At 47.5% G+C, this 14,424-nt stretch overlaps 1 protein-coding gene across 11 annotated transcripts in view; it reads right to left on the bottom strand.

Moving 5' to 3' along the window:
* Positions 1-14,424, bottom strand: part of LOC139410860 (RIMS-binding protein 2-like) — a 134,087-nt gene that overhangs the window by 38,470 nt on the left and 81,193 nt on the right. For all 11 annotated transcript variants that reach the window (XR_011634541.1, XM_071156460.1, XM_071156450.1 and 8 more), the window contains 3 exons: positions 10,192-10,281; positions 5,256-5,378; positions 1,206-1,310 (listed from right to left, as the gene is read on the bottom strand). Coding sequence is in view for 10 of the 11 variants with exons in the window: in XM_071156460.1 (XP_071012561.1) it covers positions 1,206-1,310; positions 5,256-5,378; positions 10,192-10,281 (318 nt within the window). In the remaining variant the exon portion in view is untranslated. The remainder of the gene's footprint in view (positions 1-1,205; positions 1,311-5,255; positions 5,379-10,191; positions 10,282-14,424) is intronic.

Below are 14,424 nucleotides of genomic sequence, written 5' to 3'. Positions count from 1 at the left end.
GAGCTGTTATGAAGGCCATCTATGAAAACAATGGTGTGTAAACATTAAAACAATTATAACAAACAATTAATAATGTATCTTCATATACTTCTGTAGTGCTCTCTTGAAACTAGATTGAGGGGCTCTTCTAGAAGATTCATCTTTGTTTGATATAAACCCACTGCAGTGTATAATAAACATAAAATAATGCATGCTAGTTTACTTCATGTGACTGGGAACATCTGTTGAGAAAACTAACGTTCCACATGAATAGGAAAACATCTGCAGACTTTCCAATTTCATGAATCCACTTCGGAGGCAATTAATTGTAGAGAACGCAGAAAGCAGCCAGGGTCTCTATAGAACGATAACGCTGTAATGAGCTCCTTTTGCTAATGAGAGAAAACAGAGCGTATTTATGGCCAACTCTAAAATAAGTAGCACAGGCAGTGAGAGAGAGAGAGTTAAACAGAGAGAGACAGAGAGAAATGGAGAGAGAGTGAGAGAGAGAGAGAGAGAGCGAGAGAGGGCGAGAGAAAGAGTGTGAGAGTGTGAGAAAGTGTGAGAGAGTGTGAGAGAGAGAGCGAGAGCGCGAGAGCGAGAGAGAGCGAGAGTGTGAGAGAGAGAGAGCGAGACAGAGAGTGTGAGAGAGAGAGAGTGTGAGAGAGAGAGAGAGAGAGAGAGAGTGTGAGAGTGTGAGAGAGAGAGAGCGAGAGAGCGAGAGAGCGCGCGAGAGAGAGCGCGAGAGAGAGCGAGAGAGCGCAAGCGAGAGAGCGAGAGCGAGAGAGAGAGAGAGAGAGAGAGAGAGAGAGAGAGAGAGAGAGAGAGAGGCTGATGATTCCAGATGATGTGTTGCTTGACATCAGCCCCTCTCCTCAGAGGCGGCAGGGACTATGTCAAATCATCCGGACCAGCCTTTTATCAAGCCAACAAAAAACATCAAGTCTGATCCAACTTTAAAGTTTTATTGTGCTAAACTGCTCCCTGTAGCAGGGTAAGAGCTTGTTACTGAGTTACTTGGTTCCAGCACTCTCTCTCTCTCTCTCTCGCCCCACAGCCTGGGGGGCTGGCAGACAGACAGACAGACAGCTGAAGGATTTAAGAGGATACGGCGAAGCTGTAGCAGTGCTCAACACAAAGCTCTTTGACCTCTGACCCAGCACTGGTCTGGGCTAACAAGAGTGGCGGCCCTCCCTGTGCAGCTAGCGCTGACATGGTGACCTTACCTGCTGCAGAAGGTCAATCTCCTGCTGCTTTGCATTGAGTACAGCCAAGGCTTGTTCATGCTCCAACTCTAGCTGCTGCCTCCGCTCTGCAGCCTCACGCATATGCTGTCCTCAGAGGGCGGGGGGAGGTGGGAGACAGAAGGAGGGTGGTTTGGGGCATAGAGAGGGCTGCTGTTAGTAGAAGTAAAAACTCATGACATCAGGCAAGTCTCCAGTCATCTGTCCTCAACAAACTCCTGGCTTATATGTTACAAATACTGAGCTTGATGACAGTTATTGGGCCTCCAAGTCTTCCAAACTTTAGGCATAGGTTATGTCAAAACACCCATGTGACCAATGTCAATGACCAATGTCAATTTACAGTTTGTATCAAATGATCTAAATGAGAGAGATCCCCCCCTCCAAAAGCCTGGATCTTAACGTCAGAATCCATACTAGAAGGAATGTTTGAACATGTTTGGATGAGAACTGGAGAAGCTTTGCTGTGCATGATCAACCAATCATCAATCAACTCTTCTCAGTTTGCTGCACCCTTTGGGAAACAATACCTGTGTGTGATGTCACTACAGAAGAGCTGTCCTAAGCAATGATGTATTTGCATGATCAATACAGGGTTTTAAGTTACATGAAAAGGGTGCGCAAACTCCAAGGCGTGCTCACTTGTCCGTGGTCATCATTAACAAAAGAAGCCATACAAAACAAAGGCTAAATGCACGGCCTTCCTCAGCCATTATGTCAAAGTGCCATCTAGTCATCTTATTGCTTTCGTTTAAATGGTAAGAATCAGAAAACATTTTCATTACATTTTCATGCCGTCCAATACACATCTATCCCCTGGGTTATTTCATGTCATCAAGCCTGTGTGTGATATTGTCATCATGAACAGTGATACCCAACCTCAGCTCTCCCCTCTCCCACCCCTTCCACATATTCACTGAACTCATAGACGCGCCTCATCATGCACAATCACATTCCACAGCGCGCTGGAGTGGTCCAAGCCAGGTGCCCATTCGTACAGGATGGTCCAAGCCAGGTGCCCATTCGTACAGGATGGTCCAAGCCAGGTGCCCATTCCTCCTGGACTGATCCAAGCCAGGTGCCCATTCCTCCTGGACTGGTCTTAGACAGGTGCCCATTCGTACAGGATGGTCCTAGCCAGGTTCCCATTCGTACAGGATGGTCCAAGCCAGGTGCCCATTCATACTGGACTGGTCCTAGCCAGGTGCCCACTCCTCCTGGACTGGTCCTAGCCAGGTGCCCATTCGTACAGGATGGTCCTAGCCAGGTGCCCATTCGTACAGGATGGTCCAAGCCAGGTGCCCATTCATACTGGACTGGTCTTAGCCAGGTGCCCATTCGTACTGGACTGGTCTTAGCCAGGTGCCCATTCGTACAGGGCTGGTCTTAGCCAGGTGCCCACTCGTACTGGGCTGGTCCGAGCCAGGTGCTCATTCGTACTGGACTGGTCTTAGCCAGGTGCCCATTCGTACTGGACTGGTCTTAGCCAGGTGCCCATTCGTACAGGGCTGGTCTTAGCCAGGTGCCCATTTGTACTGGGCTGGTCCGAGCCAGGTGCCCATTCATACTGGACTGGTCTTAGCCAGGTGCCCATTCATACTGGGCTGGTCCGAGCCAGGTGCCCATTCCTACTGGACTGGTCTTAGCCAGGTGCCCATTCGTACAGGACTGGTCTTAGCCAGGTGCCCATTCGTACAGGACTGGTCTTGGCCAGGTGCCCATTCGTACTGGACTGGTCTTAGCCAGGTGCCCATTCGTACAGGACTGGTCTTAGCCAGGTGCCCATTCGTACTGGACTGGTCTTAGCCAGGTGCCCATTCGTACAGGACTGGTCTTAGCCAGGTGCCCATTCGTACTGGACTGGTCTTAGCCAGGTGCCCATTCGTACAGGGCTGGTCTTAGCCAGGTGCCCATTCGTACTGGGCTGGTCCGAGCCAGGTGCTCATTCGTACTGGGCTGGTCCGAGCCAGGTGCCCATTCATACTGGACTGGTCTTAGCCAGGTGCCCATTCATACTGGGCTGGTCCGAGCCAGGTGCCCATTCCTACTGGACTGGTCTTAGCCAGGTGCCCATTCGTACAGGACTGGTCTTAGCCAGGTGCCCATTCGTACAGGGCTGGTCTTAGCCAGGTGCCCATTCGTACTGGGCTGGTCCAAGCCAAGTTCCCATTCGTACTGGACTGGTCCTAGCCAGGTGCCCATTCATACTGGACTGGTCCTAGCCAGGTGCCCATTCATACTGGACTGGCCCTAGCCAGGTGCCCATTCATACTGGACTGGTCCTAGCCAGGTGCCCATTCATACTGGACTGGTCCTAGCCAGGTGCCCATTCATACTGGACTGGTCCGAGCCAGGTGCCCATTCATACTGGACTGGTCCTAGCCAGGTGGCCTTTCGTGTCATAGGAAAGCAGCCCAGACAAATAGGGAGAGCTAGCATGGGCAGTGGGGTGAAGAAAAGCATTCAAAATGGGACTAGAGTGGTCTGCTCCCCATACAAATGGACATAGCAGTGATACCTAATCAATCTAGCGGGAGAGAGGGGGGGTGGAGGGGAAGGAGATGGAGTGGTAGGGGGTAGGGGTGAGGGGTAGGGGATGGAGGGGTAGGGAATGGATGGGTATGTGGTAGGGGTGAGGGGTAGGGGTGAGGGGATGAAGGGGTAGGGGATGGAGGGGTAGGTGGTAGGATGGGGAAGGGGATGGAGGGGTAGGGGATGGAGGGATAGGTGGTAGGGGTGAGGGGTAGGGGTGAGGGGATGGAGGGGTAGGGGTTGGAGGGGTAGGTGGTAGGATGGGGAAGGGGATGGAGGGGTAGGGGATGGAGGGGTAGGTGGTAGGATGGGGAAGGGAATGGAGGGGTAGGGGATGGAGGGGTAGGGGATAGAGGGTTAGGGGATGGAGGGGTAGGTGGTAGGGGTGAGGGGTAGGGGATGGAGGGGTAGGTGGTGGGGGGATGGGTAGTTGGTAGGGGTGAGGGGTAGGGGAAGGAGGGGTAGGTGGTAGGGGTGAGGGGTAGGGGATGGAGGGGTAGGTGGTGGGGGGATGGGTAGTTGGTAGGGGTGAGGGGTAGGGGATGGAGGGGTAGGTGGTAGGGGTGAGGGGTAAGGAATGGAGGGGTAGGTGGTGGTGGAATGGGTAGTTGGTAGGGGTGAGGGGTAGGGGTGAGGGGTAGGTGGTAGGGGATGGAGGGATAGGTGGTAGGGGATGGATGGGTAGGTGGTAGGGGATGGAGGGGTAGGTGGTAGGATATGGAGGGGTAGGTGGTAGGATATGGAGGGGTAGGGGATGGAGGGATAGGTGGTAGGGGTGAGTGGTAGGTTTTAGGGGTGAGGGGTAGGTGGTAGGGGATGGAGGGATAGGTGGTAGGGGATGGAGGGGTAGGTGGTAGGGGATGGATGGGTAGGTGGTAGGGGATGGAGGGGTAGGTGGTAGGGGATGGAGGGGTAGGTGGTAGGGGATGGAGGGGTAGGTGGTAGGGGATGGATGGGTAGGTGGTAGGGGATGGAGGGGTAGGGGGTGGAGGGGTAGGTGGTAGGGGATGGAGGGGTAGGTGGTAGGGGATGGAGGGGTAGGGGATGGAGGGGTAGGGGATGGAGGGGTAGGTGGTAGGGGATGGATGGGTAGGTGGTAGGGGATGGAGGGGTAGGGGATGGAGGGGTAAGCGTGGGAGGACAGACTGCTCCAAGCTTCCTAGTCTTTCACAGCTGGTCAAGCTGTTCTGGTCAAGCTTCCTCCCACATCGGCACTGGAAGGCAACAGACAGGTCATGGATATTATATATGAGAGAGAGAGGAGAGGGAGAGAGAGAAAGATAGAGAGTTGGTGAGGGAAGGGTAGAGGCTGGCATAGGGTCAGGCTCTGTTAAACAACCTGAGCTAGGGCTATGATTCTTATTAATCACAGACATACAGTAGAGATACAGTAGAGATACAGTAGAGATGCAGTAGAGATGCAGTAGATGCAGTAGACATACAGTAGAGATACAGCAGATATAAAATAAGGTTATCTACAGTGTGTCTCCAGACTCTCACCTTTAGCACCTGCTCTAGGTTCTCCAGTTTGCCTTGGAGCTGGATCTTCTCCCGCAGGGCTGAATCTCTCTCCTGAGTCACAGCACCGAGGGTCTCTTTGAGCTGCTCATACTCTGACTTCACCTGCACACAGAGAGCACAGCAAAACGACTGATTTCAGCACTCAAAGAATAGCCCGCAATTACACAGAACATTTTTCTGAATGGCTGACTGGCTGGCTGGCTGGCTGGCTGGCTGGCTGGCTGACTGGCTGGCTGGCTGACTGGCTGGCTGGCTGGCTGACTGGCTGGCTGGCTGACTGGCTGGCTGTAAGTAGTTAAGTGAATGAAGTTGTATTTTGTAATGCACTACTATAGCTACTGCTACTGTAAAATACAATTAGAAATAGGATGGCTGCCATGTAATCACAACATTTATAATATGACTCACACACGGAAGGAGGCTGTAACACCAACAACAACACACAGAACTACTTCAGAGTCATTGGTCCATCTCCACACAGTGGTGGGGGGTGGGGGGGGGGGTATGTCTGTAGAAGGATAAAAGGCATTGTTGTGTCTCAGCTAAGTTGGCCAGATAGGACTGAACAGTATGGTGGGAGTGCAGATGGGAGGTGCCATTATATTACCATGCTCCGCCCCTTCTCAGTAGTCTTCTCGTCACTCTAAGAGATGATGATAAGGAACACAAAGGTGCAGGCGAGGCGATGGAAGGTCTAATATCCGCCCATGCACCCTGCAGAGTGCTCCCCTCATATCCGCCTCAGTGATAACTCTGACGGATGGCTGTCTTGTCAGGACAGCCTAGTCCTGATAAGACATTAATAACCAGCATCTCCCTCCTCAACTCCCTCCACACCCAACAGCTACCTGACAATCAACTCCTCCAGGAAATTGCCTTAGTGTCGATACAGAGGACTTACGATGATTGATACAGAGGACCCCTGTCTTGGTGTTATCAGCTGGGCAGGAACGAAGGTCTGAGGTGTGAGGAGCTCACAGGAAGTGTTCTAATACTATTAGAGGCTCAGGGTTCTAGCCATGTTACAGATGAGACTGGAGACACTAGCAGCTTCAACATCAGCACTACGCTTATGGAAAATAAACACATGAATTTATATAACAGGAGAGAGAGAGGCCAGGGCAGCTCTGGCAGCATGCCACTGTGATGCAAACAGCCCTCTGATAAGACAGGAAGACAGAGCCCAAGCCCACCGCCTTTTATTATGAAAACCCCTGATCATTTAGTCCAGGGATCATCAACTTTGTCTAGAGCGGATGGTCATGGGACCGGAACATAATTACAAATCATTTGTAGACTGCAAATTTGACCGCAAGAAGGCCAAACAGACATGTTTGACTAAAACATAATCAGGGGTTAGGGTTAGGGTTAGGGTTAGGGTTAGGGATGGATTTCGGACCATTGGTTGGGTGGATTTCGGCCCATTACTCCTTACAGAGCTTGTGTAACTGAGTCAGGTTTGTAAGCCTCCTTGCTCGCACACGCTTTTTCAGTTCTGCCCACACATTTTCTATAGGATTGAGGTCAGGGCTTTGTGGGATGGCCATCCCAAAACCTTGACTTTGTTGTCAATAAGCCATTTTGCCACAACTTTGGAAGTATGCTTGGGGTCATTGCCCATTTGGAAGACCCATTTGCGACCAAGCTTTAACTTCCTGACTGATGTCTTGAGATGTTGCTTCAATATATCCACATAATTTTCCTCCCTCATGAATCCATCTATTTTGTGAAGTGCACCAGTGCCTCCTGCAGCAAAGCACCCCCACAACATGATGCTGCCACCCCTGTGTTTCAAGGTTGGGATGGTGTTCTTTGGCTTGCAAACCTCCCCCTTTTTCCTCCAAACATAACGATGGTCATTATGGCCAAACAGTTATATTTTTGTTTCATCAGACCAGAGGACATTTCTCCAAAAAGTACGATCTTTGTCCCCATGTTTAGTTTTAAACCGTAGTCTGGCTTTTTATGGCAGTTTTGGAGTAGTGGCTTCTTCCTTGCTGAGCGGCCTTTCAGGTTATGTCAATATAGGACTCGTTTTACTGATGATATAGATACTTTTGTACCTGTTTCCTCCAGCATCTTCACAAGGTCATTTGCTATTGTTCTGGGATTGAGTTGCACTTTTCGCAGTACATTCATCTCTAGGAGACAGAAAGCGTCTCCTTCTTGATTGGTATGATGGCTGCGTGGTCCCATGGTGTTTATACTTGTGTACTATTGTTTGTACAGATGAACGTGGTACCTTCAGGCATTTGGAAATTGCTCCCAAGGATGAACCAGACTTATGGAGGTCTACAATTTTTTTTCTGAGGTCATGGCTGATTTCTTTTGATTTTCCTATGATGTCAAGCAGAGGCACTGACTTTGAAGGTAGGCCTTGAAATACATCCACAGGTACACCTCCAATTGACTCAAATTATGTCAATTAGCCTATCAGAAGCTTCTAAAGCCATGACATCATTTTCTGTCATTTTCCAATCTGGTTAAAGGCACAGTCAACTTAGTGTATGTAAACTTCTCACCCACTATAATTGTGATACAGTGAACTATAAGGGAAATAATCTTTCTGTAAACAATTGTTGGAAAAATTACTTGTGTCATGCGCCAAGTAAATGTACTAACCGACTTGCCAAAACTATAGTTTGTTAACAAGAAATTTGTGGAGTGGTTGAAAAACAAGTTTTAATGACTTCAACCTAAGTGTATGTAAACCTCTGACTTCAACTGTATATATGATCACGTCATGTCTCTCTACTTGCGAATAGATTTCTTAAATTAAAAGGACTTGGAGCTGATTTCCTGGTCTTTCCATTAATGAAAGAAAAGAACAGACAAATAAATAAATGGGGGGAAAAATGGGAGGGCTACAGAAAACTTGGGGGCCAAATAAAACCACCCGCGGGGGTCGCCAGCTGGGGAACCCTGATTTAGTCCCAGTCACATTTAGTCCCAGTCCCAGAGAGTGGAATGGAGTGAACCCCTGAGACGGTGTGTGCAGAGGTTTCATTGTGTAGTCATAAATCATAGCAGCACATTGTAGCCACAGATAGAACAAAGAGACAGATATTTCACTGAATGTATAAATCTAAAGCATCCGGTTGGCATTTCCCCTCACCACCAAATATGGTGATGAGAGGAAGACGAGTGGCCGGCAGTGAAAGAAGATTAAACATTTGACCTCAATATAGTTTTCTGTTCCCAAAACTAGAATGTTAAGAACAGAGTGGGCTAAGTTTTGCAGACTTTACCCTTCGCCAAAGTAAAAAATGGTGTTGTTTGGAAGGAGTGCTAGGGCGGATTGAGTTATTGCACATGCGCAAATCACAGAGTAAGTGTTCCCTAATGGAAATATACAAATATATGCAGAACACAGAAAATATGATCTCACTAGCTCATGCTGTGCTCTGCCCAAATCCTTCCTTGTTCTGCCCGCTATGATTCATTTGCTTCGTTGGAAACGACAGGCTGTGGTTTATATTGGGTTAGTTATTGTCTTTTTATTATTAGTTAGACTGTCTTGTACACATTCACAGCTAAAAGCAGAATTGCAGTATACAGACAAAAATAAAAAAGGTGAAAAAAGTGTAGATTGAAGTCTAGTCTTGACAGGTTCAGATGGTGCCTGCTCTTGGTGATGACAGGTTCAGATGGTGCCTGCTCTTGGTGATGACAGGTTCAGATGGTGCCTGCTCTTGGTGATGACAGGTTCAGATGGTGCCTGCTCTTGGTGATGACAGGTTCAGATGGTGCCTGCTCTTGGTGATGTCTCTACTCTTGACAGGTTCAGATGATGCCTGCTCTTGGTGATGACAGTTTCAGATGGTGCCTGCTCTTGGTGGTCTCTACTCTTGACAGGTTCAGATGGTGCCTGCTCTTGGTGATGACAGGTTCAGATGGTGCCTGCTCTTGGTGATGTCTCTACTCTTGACAAGTTCAGATGATGCCTGCTCTTGGTGATGACAGTTTCAGATGGTGCCTGCTCTTGGTGATGTCTCTACTCTTGACAGGTTCAGATGGTGCCTGCTCTTGGTGATGACAGGTTCAGATGGTGCCTGCTCTTGGTGATGTCTCTAGTCTTGACAGGTTCAGATGGTGCCTGCTTTTGGTGATGTCTCTCCTCTTGACAGGTTCAGATGGTGCCTGCTATTGGTAATGTCTCTCTCTTGACAGGTTCAGATGGTGCCTGCTATTGGTAATGTCTCTCCTCTTGACAGGTTCAGATGGTGCCTGCTCTTGGTGATGTCTCTAGTCTTGACAGGTTCAGATGGTGCCTGCTTTTGGTGATGTCTCTAGTCTTGACAGGTTCAGATCGTGCCTGCTCTTGGTTAAGGTCATTCTGCTGGCAGCCCAGTTGGATGGTACAAAGGAGGGACAGGTTTGATGATGATGGTGGTGCTTGAGTTAAGCTTGCTGGTCCTGATGTTGTTTGCAGTCCTCAGCGCTCTATAGCAACTGTACGACTCCTCTACTAGCAATGTGTAGCACCAACTTGGGTGATGCCTCTTCTTCTGATGCTGATACAGGCACTAAAAGCTCACCAAACATCAGTCCAGTATATAAAGTCACCCTCATACTATGAGGGAACACTCTCTGCCATCTCCACACTGCAGTTCTCTCACTTTGGTTGAAAATAGAAGCCAGTGCTGTGCATCACTTGAATGCAGTGGACAGTTAGCTATAGAGCTAGTTTAGCAAACCAAACAAATCCATCTGCCATACATTCTGCTACTCTGTTGGTCAAGGCAACTAAATATATTAAATCAAAATTCAATGAGTTATCAAACAAATAATTAAATAAAAACACTTAAATCAGCTAAATATGTACAATGTTTACAGGAGCTCTCAAACTACGCTGCCATTACTACAGCACCATGGCAACCATCTGTGGTGTGGCTTTCTCTCCTACAGTACCTACCTGCTCATTCTGGACTGCCTTTTTGCTATTGTTGAACAAGTGGTGACTCAAGTGCTTTTTCTCCTTGAGAACATCTTGAAGCTCATTCTCCTGGACAGAGAGGGAAGAGAGAGCAGATAGAGAACAGTGTTTAGACCTCAGAGGAGAGGAGCTCCTGATTATGCCAGTAGAGTAAGCTGCTGCTGTACTCAACAGAGCAGACGTGTTTCAGCCATAGGTGCTGCATTGATCCTCCACTGGTGGTTTGCTCATCTGTCCTAGGAAGCATCCCACTGGGCACGCACTGGTTGAATCAACGTTGCGTCCACGTTATTTAAATGAAATGACGTAGAACCAGCATGGAATAGACATTGAACTGACGCCTGTGCCCAGTGGGATGACTAAAGGAACAACATGCCTTCATGAAAAACCAACATTTTCATGGCAGTTGACATAAAAACACAAATGCCAGATCTTACTGCAATGCGTTAGATGTAGTTGGTCGGAAGAGAAACAGATAGAAAAAAATAGCATATTTAACCAAGTAATGTTTCCACTGACACCGAATGCAAATAAGATTAGCATTTTTATACCCACTCTAGACACTCATGGCATCCTCCCCCACCCTTCTTCCCACTAAGTGTGTCAGGGGGAGATTAAAAAACATCCATTCATTGCAGAGGAGGAAAACGTAATTAGATTCAATCAACAGCCATGAGGGTGCCGCAGATGCAATTTGGAGTGTCAACTGAAGAACTTCTCTCTTTTGTGATGTGCAGTTCACTTTAACTACAGCGGCAGGCAAAGCAAAGGCAGTGTTGTTTTCCAAGGATCTAAGAATCCTTCACCGCTCATGCACGATAGATGAACTTTAAGTACAGTGTGTCTTTAAATGGCTATTGACAGTGCACGGTGTTGTTCTGGAATCTTCTGGTGTTTTACTTATGAAGGTCAGACATGTTGGTATAGAGGACACATGTGAACTGTAAAGACACTCACATACCAGCACAGAGGCACAAACGCGTACACACACACACACACACACACACACACACACACACACACACACACACACACACACACACACACACACACACACACACACACACACACACACACACACACACACACACACACACACACACACACACACACACAAACAGAGATATATCACACCCTAGAGCTCTCAAACTCAACTCTGGACCTCGAAGCCAGTTCCGCAATGTTTTTTCATTCTACCCCTCTAACCAGGGACTGATTTAGACCTGGGATACCAGGTGGGTGCAATTAATTATCAAGTAGAACAGAAAACCAGCAGGCTTCGGACCTCGTATGGTAAGAGTTGAATACCCCTGCCCTAGAACATAACACATAAGACAGGGGAAATGGCCATCTGAGTGCAGAGGGGGCACACTTTAAAGAGACATGTGACACCACTGTGTTCTGCAGAAGTCCGGTTGTACTTCCATTCATTTCAATTCTCTCTCATCAAAAAACATTGGTGTCTCAAACTGCATCAATTCATTCAAGTCAATTCCAATCTTTCCTGTATAAGCACGTTTGCATTGGTATTTCAAAACACGTATATCGATCCCTTCAACTCAGAGCTGGTGTAGGTTGGCTTTTTGAAGGACACAGGTCCAAGTGTACATGTGTATGAAGTGAGACCAACAGAGAACAACTGAAAACAAAACAGAGATGCTGCTGCATCGTTAATGCTGAGTGAGGAGTCATCATAACAATAAGAGACACTGTATGCTCTGAATGCACAACATGCACTAGCTCCATCTCTGACAAGCTGAGGCTAGCAACACCAGAGAGGTTGGCAGAGTGAGATGTTCTACACCCAATACTCTGATTATTCATTTCACTGAATGATTTGTAATGCTTGTAGATTGTCTGAAAAATACCGTAGTGAACAGGCAAACCAGACAATAGCTGGAATTCCCAGTCTTCTCACAATGTTTGGATGTAATTTGCAATGGGCAGGCCGACTAGTTATCAATCTTCCATAAACTTTGGCTTGACTAATAACTATATAAAATGACAAAGAGCAAATGAAGACAATGACGCCGGGTATATCTGTGCCACAAAATAAATTGTGTATTTGAAGCTTTGCAAATGGGGAGGTCATAAAAATGTATTATATTAATTCTTCAGGGTGGATTCAAGGAAGCCTTGTGAATAATGTATTTAGACTAAGGCTCAGAGGGTAATTAGGCACATGTACGGAATAACTGAATCTGCCCTACTGTTAAAAGACTATCAGAGAGGAGCCAGCCATCCAGCCGACCATGTGTGTAACCAGACAAAGACAGTGGCTGGATCTGGGCTGAGGCTGGATCTAGGCTGGGTGGACACTGTTCTGGGTGGCTAATTAGACCAGGGCTGAGGAATGGATTCTCTTTTTCTGTCTCTCCACCAAGCAGCCAACACTGACCTTTCTAAGAGGGGCACTGTCCTTCTCCTGTGTTCTCAGTCAGATGACTGTTCATGGGCAATTCCATGGTAACGGAATTAGCTGAGACCAACTTTCCCTCTAAACTGCAGGCGGAGGCGCAGATTACCGCGCAGCTCCCCAAACAGCCGCACAGAAGACATAACAGCCCACATAAATAAGCACAAGTTTGAACATCACTCAACTTTCTAGAGCTGTGGTCACCAACCAGTCAATCGCGATCAACTGGTCGATCTCCAAGGCATTCCTCGTCGATCGACAAACATTTCAGTAAAAAAAAACATCAATAAATCCTTAGGTGCACCCGATTAAGCTTCCCTGCGCACCAGGGCAGGCGAACTGCTGCCATTTCTAACTATTTCATATGTCTGAAGGTAAACTCTACCTTCCCGGCAGGCCCAGAGAGCATATCAAGTGCACTTTAGGCCTACCGCTGGCCAATCGGATGGCTCAGATTACCGTGTCGGCAGTAATGTAGCAGGCATAAAAGAAAGCGAAGAGCTGCTGTTTTCATGTTTAAATTCTTACTCAGCACTGTCAACACTTTGTATTCAACACTTTTATAAGCCATAAAATTCCCGTTCTTCCTATTTTCCCTCAGCACTGCAGCAGTAAAAGGTGCTGCCTGGTCACTCTGACGTCTGCCTTTATCCGTGCAGCATATATGATGATACGGCCTCTGCAGACGTCAGGGCATTCATACTTCTAGCGCTTCACCGAGCAGCGCAAAGCTGTTGTGAAGGGAGGTTGTCAAAGGAAGTGAGTTTATACAGGACTTCCCGCCCTCACCTACCGTCAACCAATCATGACAATGCGGAGCTACAGTGGGAAGAAAACGTATGTAAATTGGTCATAAAACATTATCTGATCTTCATCTAAGTGACAACAATAGACAAATAGTCTGCTTAAACTAATAACACACAAACAATTATAATTGTTCATGTCTTTAATGAACACACTGTGTAAACAGTGCAGGATGTAAAAAGTATGTGAACCCTTGGATTTAATAACAGGTTGACCCTCCTTTGGCAGCAATAACCTCAACCAAACGTTTTCCGTAGTTGCGGATCAGACCTGCACAACGGTCAGGAGGAATTTTGGACCATTCCTCTTTATAAAACCGTTTCAGTTACACAATATTCTTGGGATGTCTGGTGTGAACTGCTCTATTGAGGTCATGCACAGCATCTCAATCGGGGTTGAGGTCAGGACAAACTGGGCCACTCCAGAAGGCGTACTTTCTTCTCTTCAAGCCATTCTGATGATTTACTTCTGTCATTTGGGTTGTTGTCCTGTTGCATCACCTAACTTCTGTTGAGCTTCAATTGGCTAACAGAATTCTTCTGCAAAATGTCTTGATAAACTTGGGAATTAATTTTCCCGCCGATGGTAACAAGCTGTCCAGGCCCTGAGGCAGCAAAGCAGCCCCAAACCATGACGCTCCCCCACCATACTTTACAGTTGGGATGAGGTTTTGATGTTGGTGTGCTGTGCCTTTTTTTCTCCACACATAGTGTTGTGTTCCTTCGAAACAACACAACTTTAGTTTCATCTGTCCACAGAATATTCTGCCAGTAGCTCTGTGGAACATCCAGGTGCTATTTTGCAAACTTCAGATGTGCAGCAATGTTTTTTTGGACAGCAGTGACTTCTTCGGTGTTGTCCTACAATGATCACCATTCTTGTTTAGTGTTTTACGTATTGTCGACTCGTCAGCAGAGATGTTAGCATCTTCCAGAGATTTCTGTAAGTCTTTAGCTGACACTCTAGGATTCTTCTTAACCTCATTGAGCATT

The sequence above is a fragment of the Oncorhynchus clarkii genome, chromosome 6 (assembly GCF_045791955.1).
Source record: "Oncorhynchus clarkii lewisi isolate Uvic-CL-2024 chromosome 6, UVic_Ocla_1.0, whole genome shotgun sequence".
NCBI lineage: Eukaryota > Metazoa > Chordata > Actinopteri > Salmoniformes > Salmonidae > Oncorhynchus > Oncorhynchus clarkii.
This window is presented reverse-complemented; position numbering and strand designations above follow the sequence as displayed.